Consider the following 15,905-nt stretch of genomic DNA (forward strand, 5'->3'; position numbering starts at 1 on the left):
GCTACAAAGTAAACAAAAACAGAATGCTGGACGACAGCAAAGACTTACTGTGGAGCAAAGATGGCGTCCACAATGTACATCCGAACATTGATTGACTGATTGATTGAATTGATTGATTGATTGATTGAAACTTTTATTAGTAGATTGCACAGTGAAGTACATATTCCGTACAATTGACCACTAAATGGTAACACCCGAATAAGTTTTTCAACTTGTTTAAGTCGGGGTCCACTTAAATTGATTCATGATACAGATATATACTATCAGATATATACTATCATCATAATACAGTCATCACATAAGATAATCATTAGAGTATATACATGGAATTATTTACATTATTTACAATCCGGGGTGTGGGATATGGAGGGGGGGGTTTAGGTTTGACAATCAACAATGTCCCCACAAAGAAGGATGAAAACAACTGAAATATTCTTGAATGCTAAAACAAAGTAGAAATGACATGAAACTGCTACAGGAAAATACCAAAAAAAGAGAAAAAGCCATTAAAATAGGAGTGCAAGACAAAAACCAAACCACTACACACAGGAAAACAGCAAAAAAGTCAAAATAAGTCACGACATGATGTGACAGGTGGTGACAGTACACCAACTTTGAGACAAGAACTATAGTGATGCATGGTTGGTTATGGTTTAAAGTCATAGCCAACAATTGCGACAACGACTTTTTACTGTCAACTGAGTTTCGTTTTTTAATTATTTCTGCTGGTGGTGTGCCTTCGGAATTTTCCAACGCAAAAAATGTGCCTTGGCTCAAAAAAGGTTGAAAAACACTGCCCTAAAGGGACAAGCGGTAGAAAATGGATGGATGGATAATAATAATTATGATACATAAACTATGCATTATTGATATGTACTATCGACAACACTAAATGGTCCCTAGTGTGTGAATGTTGTCTGTCTATATGTGTTGGCCCTGTGATGAGGTGGCGACTTGTCCATGGGTGTAGCTGGGATAGGCTCCAGCCTTCCTGCGACTCCAAGAGGGAGTAAGCGGTATAATAGAAGATGAAGGTATTATTAAGTAATATTTCAACACTTTTGACACTGCTCTTGTATTGGACCTATTTAGCTGCACCTAATGAAGTGTGGTGCAGGTGTATTGTTATAATACAGGTATTTATATTAATAGAAACATGATTATTTGCCATACAGTGACTTATATATAAAATATAAAGTGGTGTTGCATGATTGTTTGCTGCAGAATTAGAGACAGAGTTTGTTTTTCTGGGACAAACCTTGAGGGAGAACACTCCCCGCCCAAAAAGAAAATGGTAGAATGTTTTCTCCCTTCCCCTCTGCCTACTTCCTATAGGAGCAATCTTAAACGCTCCTCTCTCTCAAAGTCTTACCAGGTATTCCTCTTTATGTATTGTTATTTTCCTGTGTCCTTACCTCTTTGGCACGCTCCAGTTCGTTGTGCAGCGCCTGCTTGGAGATCTCCACCTCGATGATCCTTTGGCGGAGCTGCTCGTTCTCGTCATCGGCCCGGCTGCGCTTGTCCTCCACGCTCTCCAGCTCGTTGTGGAGACGCACGGACACGTCTTTGGCCACCTGAGGAATGCACATTCAGCTTGGTCAGCCCTCACATTTTATTCCATCTAGTCATCAATGAACCACAGTTCCCTATTACTGGTAGCACACTGCAAAAACTGAAATATAAGTAAGATTAAATATCTCAAATAAGGGTGATATTTGCTTATTTTCTGTCTGATAAGATAATTCTTCTCACTAAGCAGATTTTATGTTAAAGTGTTTTACTTGTTTTAAGGGTTTTGGTCCTAAATGATCTCAGTAAGATATTACAGCTTGTTCCTGAGATTTTATGACCTACACTACCGTTCAAAAGTTTGGGGTCACATTGAAATGTCCTTATTTTTTAAGGAAAAGCACTGTACTTTTCAATGAAGATAACTTTAAACTAGTCTTAACTTGAAAGAAATACACTCTATACATTGCTAATGTGGTAAATGACTATTCTAGCTGCAAATGTCTGGTTTTTGGTGCAATATCTACATAGGTGTATAGAGGCCCATTTCCAGCAACTATCACTCCAGTGTTCTAATGGTACAATGTGTTTGCTCATTGGCTCAGAAGGCTAATTGATGATTCGAAAACAGTTTAGCTCGTTACAGAAGCTACAAAACTGACCTTCCTTTGAGCAGATAGAGTTTCTGGAGCATCACATTTGTGCGGTCAATTAAACGCTCAAAATGGCCAGAAAAAGAGAACTTTCATCTGAAACTCGACAGTCTATTCTTGTTCTTAGAAATGAAGGCTATTCCACAAAATTGTTTGGGTGACCCCAAACTTTTGAACGGTAGTGTATATTGAGTAAAACATGCTTGAAACTAGAATATCAACTGTTGCAAAGCTGTGTCATCAACACTCACAAGTATAAAACTACTTTTTTAAAAGTAATAATTTCTTACTTCAAGCATGAAAAAAAAAATCATGATGCCGAGCGCATATCATTATGTTAAGATAATGGCACTAGCATTTACTTAATTTAAGAATATTTTTCAACATATTGAGCAAAAAGGTCTAAAAAAATGATTCTACTAAGAAAAGTGCACTTGTTATTAGTGAGAATATACTTATTTTAAGGTATTTTTGGGTTCATTGAGGTTAGCTAATTTTACTTGTTTTGGAAAGTCTTGACAAGCAGAATTTTCTTGTTCTATTGGCAGATAATTTTGCTTAGTTCAAATAAAATACCCCTAATTTATTTGATTTTTTTCTGGTTTATGAACACTTGACTTTTTGCAGTGCACTTGTGCACGCAACCACCCCCATACTTGACCCTTGGCAAGACATGATTATTTCGCTAGCTGTTTAGACAAAAATGGCTGTCAATAGTAAATCTATACCGCTTGTTAGAGCCTTTTACTCTTTCTGTACGTCATCAATTTGACGTCACTAAAGGTGTTGGCTCAAGGCCAAGTGCCAGTCTACTTAGGGAGGGGCTGGGATCTTGCTCAGGATTTGTTTGCTCACGTTTATTTTCCATTTTTGTTACAAAGTGAGTATAATTTACATGACTGTCAGTTAATAAATATTTTGGTTAAACACGGAAATCATTCTGGACATCGATTATTACCGGCTGCACACGTCGGAACTAGCTTCATTTATATTCGGCAACCATGTAGCAGTAGAGTATAGGACTTTACCGCTACACTGAATAGGGATGGTAATCGAAAACCGTATTCTTGTTAAGTCGCTTGCCATTTTTTCAAACCTGTGGGTGGGAATGATGGCAGCAACATGCCGCCCACACTACAAAAACACTCAAAATTTTGGCAAAATTTTACAAGAAAAGATTGCAACATTGTAATAATTGCAAGGTTGCTATTTCATTAAGAGGAGGACGTACGTCTTGAATCCTTGTAACTGTGTTTGCTTTTTCTCTGTGTCTGGTATTTTAGTTCCTGTCCTGTGCCCTTATTTTGTAATGTTCACTTCCTCCTCCCGAGCACAGGCTCCCTTAGACTTAGAGACTTCCTTTTATTGTCATTCAAATGTGAACTTTACAGTACAGATAACGACACTTTGTTGCATTAGCTCTTTGTAGTGCAGGACAAAAGAGCAAAAAGGTGCAGATATAAATAAATAGATTACTGCACAGATAAATATATTGCACTTTTGCATATGCATCCACGTTTATGGATGTATGTTATATTGTCTTTATATTCCAGCGAGTTAATCCATTTTTGGGGGGAAATTGAGGGGATTATTTTGAAGCGTTCAAGAGTCTGATGGTCTGAGGAAAGAAGCTGTTACAGAACCTGGAGGTTCTGCTACAGAGGCTGCCTGATTGGCAACCGGGACACACCTCCACCCGGTTGCCTATGAGTCTCTTATTTCTGTCCAGCCCTGTCTGATCATTATCTCATGCTGCCTCACGCCTATTGCTTCGTGCTTGTGTACGCGTGCACGTATTGTTCTCTGCGAAGAGTGATTTTACCACAAAAGAAGTTCCGCGTCTTGTGCACTTACTTGTGCACTCGCCTTCTTTTGTTTTTCTCCACTCCTTTTGCAAATGAGTTTTCATTTCATGTCTCCTCTCATCGTGAATTGAAATGAACGCCTTCTCATTTAGATGAGCATGACGAGAGACCGATTCCAACTTGCTCTGAGGCGGGCAGTAGTAGCTCCAGTTCACGTCTGCCGCTAGACAAATGTCACCGAGCAGTGACTAAGTTTGCGTTCAAAGCACCCATTTTTCGGTAGGTGAATGTTCAATTGTAGTCACCAGGAGTGTCAAACGTACGGCCCACAGGTTTTATCCGGCCTGCGTGATGAGTTTGCCAAGTATAAAAAAATGTTTTACGAAAGAAACTCCTGTTCTAAATGTGTCAACAGATGTCATAATAGCAATTCTGTTAGGCAAGCAAACGGTTTGTACCGAGGCCAAGCAGGAGGTATACGGTAAAGGGTGACTGTGGCTCCTCCTCCTCGACCCACATCAAACTTAAAACCTGCCGTTTTATGTATTCTGCTTCGAACACATCGTTATTTGGCACCTTTACTCCCCCAAAATGTAGATACACTGAGAAGAAGTCTACGCTCATTGGGCCCCATTCAGCAACCGTTCTTAAGAACAAATGTTGTTCTTAGGCCCACTTACGAAGTTTTTAAGGAGATTTTTGTATTCACTAATGTTTTTTTAGCTGGGATTTGTTCGTAGGTAAGAACAAAATCTATGAGTGCTCCAGAGCACTCTTAGGGTGGCTTATTTGTTCTTAAGTGTGACAAGTTCCCTTAATTCTATTGTCTAATGTTACATTAATATCATAGATGGATGGATGGATAGATAGATAGATAGATAGATAGATAGATAGATAGATAGATAGATAGATAGATAGATAGATAGATAGATAGATAGATAGATAGATAGATAGATAAAGACAGACATATAGCAAAATGAGCAATATATAGACATTTCAAAATACACACACACACACACACACACACACACACACACACACACACACACACACACACACACACACACACACACACACACACACAGCTTTTGCTGCTACTGAAAGATGCCGCAGATAGTGCGCTGGGGAGGGAGCGCATATTTCACCACCAGGCAGACCTATTTGCCCCAAGTGACGAATACTTATTTTAACGCTGCAGTCCCCCCTTTCTTAATCTTACGTTTTGACAGTATGTATTTCCCCCGCGGGATAATACGAATTTCTCTTCTGTATTCTGCTTGTGTTTTCTCCGTGTGTTTGATGTTTGGCTTTTCCACCGGATTTGTGCCCTTATATGGGGAATTAAGGGCGTTTGCCTATGCAAATTACGGAATTAAGGGCGTTTACCTACACATATTGGGGAAATAAGGGCGTGTTTATATGCAAATTATGATAGACGCGCACGCGCTAACCATTTGGCATTCAGCAGCTTAAGAACAGCAGGTGGGAACAATTTGGGCGTTTAAGAACACGTCATGAATTTGAATGGACTCCTCTTAGGAAATCACTTAGGAAGAAAGATAAGAGGAAATTGTATTGCCGAATGGGGCCCATTGTGTTTTTGAAGCTGCACAAATTTCCTCAGAACTTTCAACAAACTTGAAGTGTTTTGTCCAGAGGATTATTTGTGATTTGTACGTTTTTCAGAATGTGCTTGTTCTATTTTTGGCCGGCCGGACGGACGGACGGACGGACGGACGGACGGACGGACGGACGGACGGACGGACGGACGGACGGACGGACGGACGGACGGACGGACGGACGGACGGACGGACGGACGGACGGACGGACGGACGGACGGACGGACGGACGGACGGACGGACGGACGGACGGACGGACGGACGGACAGACAGACAGACAGACAGACAGACAGACAGACAGACAGACAGACAGACAGACAGACAGACAGACAGACAGACAGACAGACAGACAGACAGACAGACAGACAGACAGACAGACAGACAGACAGACAGACAGACAGATAGATGGATAGATGGATAGATGGATAGATAAAGACAGACATATAGCAAAATGAGCAATATATAGACATTTCAAAATACACACACACACACACACACACACACACACACACACACACACACACACACACACACACACACCCACACACACACACACACACACACACACACACACACACACACACAGCTTTTGCTGCTACTGAAAGATGCCGCAGATAGTGCGCTGGGGAGGGAGCGCATATTTCACCACCAGGCAGACCTATTTGCCCCAAGTGACGAATACTTATTTTAACGCTGCAGTCCCCCCTTTCTTAATCTTACGTTTTGACAGTATGTATTTCCCCCGCGGGATAATACGAATTTCTCTTCTGTATTCTGCTTGTGTTTTCTCCGTGTGTTTGATGTTTGGCTTTTCCACCGGATTTCTGCCCTTATATGAGGAATTAAGGGCGTTTGCCTATGCAAATTATGGAATTAAGGGCGTTTACCTATACATATTGGGGAAATAAGGGCGTGTTTATATGCAAATTATGATAGACGCGCACGCGCTAACCATTTGGCATTCAGCAACTTAAGAACAGCAGGTGGGAACAATTTGGGCGTTTAAGAACACGTCATGAATTTGAATGGACTCCTCTTAGGAAATCACTTAGGAAGAAAGATAAGAGGAAATTGTATTGCCGAATGGGGCCCATCGTGTTTTTGAAGCTGCACAAATTTCCTCAGAACTTTCAACAAACTTGAAGTGTTTTGTCCAGAGGATTATTTGTGATTTGTACGTTTTTCAGAATGTGCTTGTTCTATTTTTGGCCAAAGTAAAACAAAGAAAACAACTTGGAGTTGTCTTTATTTTTATGTTATCATGCCATGATTTTACCATTACGGCCCACTTGGGAATAGATTTTCCTCCACGCGGCCCCTGAGCTAAAATGAGTTTGACACCCCTGCTCTAAACTGAACAAAATGTATGTTAATCCACCTTTTTTTTCCTAATAAGAATCGCTAAAAGTACCGATAAGGAACCGAATCATTAAGCAGAATCGAAAGTGGGATCGTAACTGGAAACATTTTATCAATTCCCATCCCTAACACTGAGTACTCCAAAGTATATCCAATGTGAGGGGTCTACGGACTTTTACCCTACAGTACACACCAGTACTTGGTCATAACCTAAAGTAGAGCTGCTTCTAATGCATGAAGTTCATTTCATGGCGTTGAACTACAACAACATACACCTTGAGGTCCTGTTCCAGGCTGCGCAGGAGCTCTCCGTCCACGTGGCCCGTCTGTGCAACCCGCAGGCTCTTCTGCTCGGCCTTCCTCAGTCGGTACTGGAGGATGCGACAGTTCTTGTTGGAGCGGTCCAGCTCCCGCCGCAGTTCCTGCAGCTGGTAGACCTCCTCGTCCATGTAGGTGTCGCGCAGCTCCTCCATCTCGGCGTGCAGCTCCTCCACCTCGTCCTGGAAAAGGAGCGCAAGGATGAGTGAAACAATTCTGTATTTATATTTAATACAGAGAATATGGCAGAGTGAAAGATTATGGTTTGTACAGTTGATGCGATGATGTTTTGAACAAATTATGATCACTACTGGACAAGAACCGAGTAGAATAGAGCGTACCTTAGAGGATTATGCTAATACATTCATATGATTATTGAGTTCCAGCAGTGCTTATGATGTAACTAAGCATCTTATCTCTCACTGATTCCACAATATTACTATCTCCTTTTCAACATGGAACGACCTCCGCGTGAAGAATGGGGGGGTTTGGAGGAGTTGGAAGGGGCTGTGAAGTGGGGAGGGGGGGTCATTTTGTTTAGTAATGCTGAGCTTTGGAAATGAATTGGAAAAAAAGTGCAGACTTCTTAGTTTGCACAAATGTCCCCAATTATGTAAATGCGACTTTTTAATAATGTTCTAACTAGAGATCAACATTTTTGGTCAAATTCTGAATGTTTGACCTTACACACTAAAAAATGTTGGGTTAAAAAAATAACCCAATTAGGGCGCCCATGGTAACGTTGCTTGGATGGCAACATATGTTGCTCCAAAACCTGTATGTACCTTTCAGCATTAATGGTGCCTTCACAGATGTGTACGTTACCCATGCCTTGGGCACTAATACACCCCCATACCATCACAGATGTTGTTTTTTGAACTTTGCGCCAATAACAGTCTGGATGGTTCTTTTCCTCTTTGGTCCGGAGGACACGACGTCCACAGTTTCCAAAAACAATTTGAAATGTGGACTCGTCAGACCGCAGAACACTTTTCCACTTTGCGTCAGCCCATCTTAGATGAGCTCGGGCCCAGCGAAGCCGGCAGCGTTTCTGGGTGTTGTTGATAAATTCGTAGAGTTTTAACTTGCACCCCACGAGATAAGCCCTCTAGATCACTAAGATCTTCTGAGACCAATCTGTTAGCGGTTCCCAGAGTAAACTCAAATCAAGGGAGAGCATCATTCAGTCACTATGCAACAGATAGCTGGAATAAACTTCCTGAAGATGTCAGACTTTCCCCAACTCTGACTACTTTTAAAACTAGACTGAAAACTAATATGTTCACCGTAGCTTTCAGCTAAATCTTTTAATCTTTTAACTTTTAACGTCCGCGCTGTTTTTATTTTTATTGTCTGCATTTTAATGCTTTTATTTTCTTTCATTTCACTTTGTTGTCTGTGAAGCACTTTGAGTCTGCCTTGTGTATGAAAAGTGCTATACAAATAAAGTTGCCTTGCCTTGCACTTACAGATGTAGGGACAAACTATAGTTACTGACAGTGGTTTTATGAAGTGTTCCTGAGCCCACGTGGTGATATCCTTTACACGCTGATGTCGCTTTTTGATGTAGTACCGCCTGAGGGATCGAAGGTCCGTAATATCATCGCTTACGTGCAGGGATTTCTCCAGACTTCGGACCGTAGATGGTGAAATCCCTAAATTCCTGTTCCAAATAAATGTTTGTTGCGCATTCCTCAATTTTCTCAGTCTTTATTGCCACTTGTGCCAGCTTTTTTTAAACATGTTGCAGGCATCAAATTCTAAATGAGCTAGTTTTGCAAAAAATAACAAAGTTTTCCATTTCGAACGTTAAATATATTGTCTTTGCAGTCTATTCAATTGAATATAGGTTGAAAAGGATTTGCCAATCACTGTATTCTGTTTTTATTTACTCAACGTGCCAACTTCACTGGTTTTGGGTTTTGTAGTTCTAACAGTAACATGCGTCCGTAGAGCCTGTTTATGAGCACCAAACGTGAGAAAAATCTGTCTTCTCTCTCCACTTACGAGAGAAAAAACGTTTGCTTTTCAAGTTGCGTCGTTCCATGACATCATGAAGGAAAAAACCTCCTTGCTCGTGGACATGATGTCACCTCTGAGCAAAATTAGCCTGCTCTGTGAAAACACCCAGCACTTCATGGACGACATGCTCCAATGCCAACTATCTGCTATCCTAGCACGATGTTGCTGTAAAAATGTGAGTGTAATGTTAGCACTGTAGCTACGCTCGTGTTGCTAAAGTGTGTGCAAAAACATATCTGCTGCGTGTGGCAATCGGCCCCCTATAGGACTGGAGTGGAACAGTATTATAAGGGCGGGAACAAATATCGACATGGATATACAGTGGAACCTCGGTTTACAAACCCCTCATTATACTAACTTTTCTATTTTCTTTCTTTTTCTATTTTTTCCCCCCAGAATTATGGTGTGGGGTTGGTTTTTCAGGAGTTGGGCTCGGCCCGTTAGTTCCAGTGAAAGGAACTTTGAATGCTCCAGGATACCAAAACATGTTGGACAATTCCATGGGATGGCGCTTCAAGTTCTTATGCGAGTAAAGGCAGGTGGCCAAATACTTTTGGCAATATAGTGTATAACATAGTAGTACTGTATTGTATCGTCGCAAAAGTATCGCAACACGTATCGCACTGTGAAGTCTTTGCCAATAGCCAGGTATATTATTGCATGATTTTTCTAATATGGGACATGTTTGAGATGGTTTGGCCTTCATAACGAGGTACACTTTTTTTTTTACTGTTAAGACTAAACAGTGATCTAATTTAGAAAATGATATTTTTTCATTTATTGTGGTGGATACGTTTGTGTTGTTGACTTAAGTCAGGGGTCGGCAACCCAAAATGTTGAAAGAGCCATATTGGACCAAAAATACAAAAACAAATCTGTCTGGAGGCGCAAATAATTAAAAGCCATATATTACATACAGATAGTGTGTCATGAGATATAAATTGAATTAAGAGGACTTAAAGGAAACTAAATGAGCTCAAATATAGCTACAAATGAGGCATAATGATGCAATATGTACATATAGCTAGCTTAAATAGCATGTTAGCATCGATTAGCTTGCAGTCATTCAGTGACCAAATATGTCTGATTAGCACTCCACACAAGTCAATAACAGCAACAAAACTCACCTTTGTGCATTCATGCACAACGTTAAAAGTTTGGTGGAAAAAATGAGACAGAAAAAGAAGTGGCATAAAAACACGTCCTAGAAAGTCGGAGAAAGTTACCGGTATACATGGAAACAAACTAAGGTGAGTTCAAGGACCGCCAAAATTAGTAGGACAAAACGGCGCTAGCCAAATACTCAAATCAGTGAAGCATGTTTAATACAAACAGTGTGCTTTATAACAATTAGGGAGGTTTGTGTCATGTTTGTCCTCCTACAGAAACCATATTAAAACAAAAAATATGTTTTTTTCCGCTCATCTTTTTCCATTTTTCATACATTTTTGATGTTTTGATGCTCTAGAGCCGCGGGTTGCCGACCCCTGACTTAAGTGGACTTATTGTTCTTCCATCACGGGTCTGTGGGTGGACTACTTCCTGTGTAATACTACACGCTCATCACTCTGACTTCATCCCTGCTTTTGCTCCGGAAACTGGACACAGAATAACTGTCGAATTTTCCTGAACGTGGAATCATAAATGATGAAGCTATTAAACATACATTTGCAGCAGACGCGTCCATTGACAAATAAATGATCACATTTACGGTTTCCTCTGCTGACTGAGGCTTGTAAAAGAAATGAAGTGTATTGATTAACAGAGTCTTGTCAGGAAATGCAAAGGCAACTACGCTGAAAGGATGGGGAGGAGGGGGTTACAGTGCACTAAGTAAAAGCTTTTAAATGGATGAAAAGTAGACAGAGTGGGTGATTGAAGGTGGTCTACTGCACTGATTAGGTTCATTAATTTTCTCTCCGACCCGTTAGGATGAGAAGATGGCAACATGAACTAATCAGACAAAATCAATACGTTTGTCAGCTTGAACCATAGAACATTTAGCGCCCTCTACAACCTGTCGTCGCGTCTGCGTGCCGGCCCAGTCACATGATGTACGCCGGCTCTACCATACACACGTAAGTGACAGCGAGGCATACTTGGTCAACAGCCATACAGGTCACACTGACGGTGTCCGTATAAAACAACTTTAACACTGTTACTAATATGCGCCACACTGTGAACCCACACCAAACAAGAATGACAAACACGTTTTGGGAGAACATCCGCACTGTAATACAACATAAACACAACAGAACAAATACCCAGAATCCCATGCAGCCCTAACTCTTCCGGGCTACATTATACACCCATGCTACCACCAAACCCCGCCCACCTCAACCGACGCACGGGGGGGATTGTTATGTGGGGGTTTAGCGGGGGTGTATAATGTAGCCTGGAAGAGTTAGGACTGCATGGGATTCTGGGTATTTGTTCTGTTGTGTTTGACTGATTGATTGAAACTTTTATTAGTAGATTGCACATTGAAGTACATATTCCGTACAATTGACCACTAAATGGTAACACCATTTATGTTGTGTTACAGTGCGGATTTTCTCCCGATACGTGTTTGTCATTCTTGTTTGGTGTGGGTTCACAGTGTGGCGCATATTTGTAACAGTGTTGAAGTTATTTTATACGGTCACCGTCAGTGTGACCTGTATGGCTGTTGACCAAGTATGCCTTTGCAGTCACTTATGTGTGTCTGCAGAAGCCTCATACAACATGTAACAGAGCTGGCACGCTGTTTATACAGGCTGTAGAGGGCGCTAAAGACAGTGCCATCACGGCACACCCTTATTTTTGTTGATAGGGTGAAAATCAGCAGACATTCGATAGAATAGATGCCCTGAATTTCGGGAGTTTACCGGAAAAATTGGGAGGCTTGGCAAGTATGACGCTGTCAATCTCCATTCATATAAAACTCGCGGGCCGCACTAACATTACATTTTCATATTAAGGTGGGGGCCGCAAAATAGCGGGTCGCGTGTCTGGTTTTATAATTATAATTATAATAATTACTTATAATAATTTGACTTATTTTTAACATTTTAATGACTTAGACCCTTTATGGTCCCCGGAAGCCCTAAAGGTGGTGGGGGGGGGGGAAATAAAATTAAAAAAAATCCATATATTTTGTTATGGTTTGAAAATTAAAAATATCAAAATGGCCCCCGCATGCTTTAATTTTTCCGTGGGCGGCCCTCAGTGGAAAAAGTTTGGACACCCCTGGTTTATGATAAGCACCCTAAAATAAATTATGTTTGTAATTAAATAAACATTCCTGCAATTTTCCTGTAAATTTCCACAAATTATCCTTTACTCCCAAAAATGTGACTCCTTTGAGTACAGCATATTACACCAACAATTAAACAAGTATGCTGGTAGTTGCCAGTGGCAAACAGCAAAATGTTGAAGTGTAAATATGAGAAAGAGCATTACATTTTTTTGCATTTAATCTTACTGGATTTTGCAAGCGTACTGAATGTTGTAGTCGGGGATTGGAGAAGTGACTTTGAACCCCCACTGTTTCTCAGCTGTAACACAGTGAATACAGTTGACCTAAGAGCAAACAGGCATATATGCCACACACTAAGTCGTGTGTGTGTGTGTGTGTGTGTGTGTGTGTGTGTGTGTGTGTGTTTGGGGTGGCAGCAGGTTGAGGAGTTGACCAGCTGGCGGCCTGACAGCGGCCCTGCAGGAGGGCGTTTGAGCCGAGCACACATGGGACACATGAGTATCATCGGGTCCTGAGGCGGGGCAGCAGCATTAGAGCAAAGCTGATTAACTACGTTGTGTTGATACTCAGGCCAAGACACAGACACGCACGCACGTGCGTAATCAGGTCTGTGATGACAACTCGTGCAGACTGCAGCATCTTCTAGGTTGCGTCGCTCCCCAACCGGAGGAGATCCTTCAAGAGCGCTGCTTTGTATATTTACATCGTGCGCCATGTGTTTATGTCATACATGGAAGCCAATAATACTTTCAATCGTCAACAAGGTGAGTTGCCTTCAAATGCAGTGTCACTTTAATCCAGGGGGTCCCCAAACTTTTTGACTCGGGGGCCGCATTGGGTTAAAAGAATTTGGCCGGGGTCCGGGCTGTACATACACTATATTGCCAAAAGTATTTGGCCACCCATCCAAATGATCAGAATAAGGTGTCCTAATCAATAAATGTAAATAAATTAATAAATTACTTGGCCTGGCCACAGGTGTATAAAATCAAGCACTTAGGCATGGAGACTGTTTCTACAAACATGTGTGAAAGAATGGGCCGCTCTCAGTGATTTCCAGCGTGGAACTGCCACCTGTGCAACGAATCCAGTCCATTTCGGACTGCATTGTGCCGAGTGTGAAATTTGGTGGAGGAGGAATTATGGTGTGGGGTTGTTTTTCAGGAGTTGGGCTTGGCCCCTTAGTTCCAGTGAAAGGAACTTTGAATGCTCATTTTGGACAATTCCATGCGCCCAACCTTGTGGGAACAGTTTGGAGCGGGCCCCTTCCTCTTCCGACATGACTGTGCACCAGTGCACAAAGCAAGGTCCGTAAAGACATGGATGACAGAGTCTGGTGTGGATGAACTTGACTGGCCTGCACAGAGTCCTGACCTGAATCACCTTTGGGATGAATTAGAACGAAGACAGAGCCAGGCCTTCTCGAACAACATCAGTGAGTGACCTCACCAATGCGCTTTTGGGAGAATGGTGGAAAATTCCTATAAACACACTCCGCAACCTTGTGGACAGCCTTCCCAGAAGAGTTGAAGCTGTAATAGCTGCGAAAGGTGGACCCACATCATATTGAACCCTATGGGTTAGGAATGGGATGGCACTTCAAGTTCATATGTGAGTCAAGGCAGGTGGTCAAATACTTTTGGCAATATAGTGTATATACATATATTAGGGCTGTGAATCTTTGGGTGTCCCACGATTCGATTCAATATCGATTCTTGGGGTCACGATTCAATTCAAAATCGATTTTTTTTTTTTCAATTCAACATGATTCTCGATTCAAAAACGATTTTTTCCCAATTCAAAAGGATTGTCTATTCATGGAATACATAGATTTCAGCAGGATCTACCCCAGTCTGCTGACATGCAAGCAGAGTAGTAGATTTTTGTAAAAAGCTTTTATAATTGTAAAGGACAATGTTTTATCAACTGATTGCAATAATGTACATTTGTTTTAACTATTAAATGAACCAAAAATATGACTTATTTTATCTTTGTGAAAATATTGGACACAGTGTGTTGTCAAGCTTATGAGATGCGATGCAAGTGTAAGCCACTGTGACACTATTGTTCTTTTTTTTTTTAAATTTATAAATGTCTAATGATAATGTCAATGAGGGATTTTTAATCACTGCTATGTTGAAATTGTAACTAATATTGATACTGTTGTTGACAATATTCATTTTTGTCTCACTACTTTTGGTTTGTTTTGTGTCGTGTTTGTGTCTCCTCTCAATTGCTCTGTTTTGCTTGGTCGGTTTGGTTTTGGAATTGGATTGCATTGTTATGGTATTGCTGTGTATTGTTTTTTTTGGATTGATTGATAAAAAATAAAATAAAAAATAAAAATAGACATTTTTTTTACATAAAAAAAATAAAAATCAATTTTTTAAAAATGAGAATCGATTCTGAATTGCACAACGTGAGAATCGCGATTCGAATTCGAATCGATTTTTTCCCACACCCCTAATATATATATATATATATATATATATATATATATATATATATATATATATATATATATATATATATATATATATATATATATTCACGCACTAGTTGAATGAAACTGCGGCGCGAGCACAATGTCACATTGTCGATGGGAAATTGCATTTTTAGACAATTTGATATGCCTGAGCGGCTAGGAGACACCGAGAGTAACAAGAAAATGGATGAGAAAGGACAAATTAAAAAAAATAATTTAAAAAAAATAAATAAATAAATTGTTATAATTATTTTTTTTTAACTTGGGACTTACTGCGGGACGGATTTTGGACGTTGGTAGGCGAGATCCGGCCCGCGGGCCGTAGTTTGGGCACCCCTTGCTTTAATCCTACAGGCCTAACCATTAGGTACACCTGCGCATTCAAATTACATTCATATACAAGAAAAAGTCTTATCTTTCAATGATTCATTGATGCAATGATACAAAGACAATATAACATACATAATGCATATGCAAAAGTGCAATACATTTATCTGTACAGTAATCTATTTATTTATATCTGAACCTAATTGCTCTTTTATCCTGCACTACAACGAGCTAATGCAACGAAATGTCGTTCTTATCTGTACTGTAAGTTCAAATTTGAATGACAATAAAAGGAAGTCTAAGTCTCTAAGTCTCAGTCTCTAAATTCAAAATAACAGTAATGAAAGTTCAATGTAAAATAGAATAACATAATTGCCGCTGAGATAGGCTCCAGCACCCCCCGCGACTCCGAAAGGGACAAGCGGTAGTAAAACGGATGGATGGAATTATCCCTTGCATGGCACCCAAAGTTATAGGCCTATAATTGTAAATGCATGTAACTTTTAACAGGCATGCCAAAGCTGCTTATGAATGTATATACCTGCATCATGCAGGCGACTGCACATCATA

The 15,905-nt window shown here is 40.6% G+C and overlaps 1 protein-coding gene across 8 annotated transcripts in view; it reads right to left on the reverse strand.

The window, feature by feature from the left end:
• LOC133631145 (microtubule cross-linking factor 1-like) overlaps window positions 1-15,905 on the reverse strand; it is a 132,642-nt gene that overhangs the window by 111,373 nt on the left and 5,364 nt on the right. For all 8 annotated transcript variants that reach the window (XR_009821404.1, XR_009821405.1, XM_062023241.1 and 5 more), the window contains exons 2-3: window positions 7,221-7,445; window positions 1,416-1,574 (exon numbers count right to left, since the gene is read on the reverse strand). Coding sequence is in view for 6 of the 8 variants with exons in the window: in XM_062023241.1 (XP_061879225.1) it covers window positions 1,416-1,574; window positions 7,221-7,445 (384 nt within the window). In the remaining 2 variants the exon portion in view is untranslated. The remainder of the gene's footprint in view (window positions 1-1,415; window positions 1,575-7,220; window positions 7,446-15,905) is intronic.

This window comes from Entelurus aequoreus, linkage group LG16 (assembly GCF_033978785.1).
Source record: "Entelurus aequoreus isolate RoL-2023_Sb linkage group LG16, RoL_Eaeq_v1.1, whole genome shotgun sequence".
Lineage (NCBI taxonomy): Eukaryota > Metazoa > Chordata > Actinopteri > Syngnathiformes > Syngnathidae > Entelurus > Entelurus aequoreus.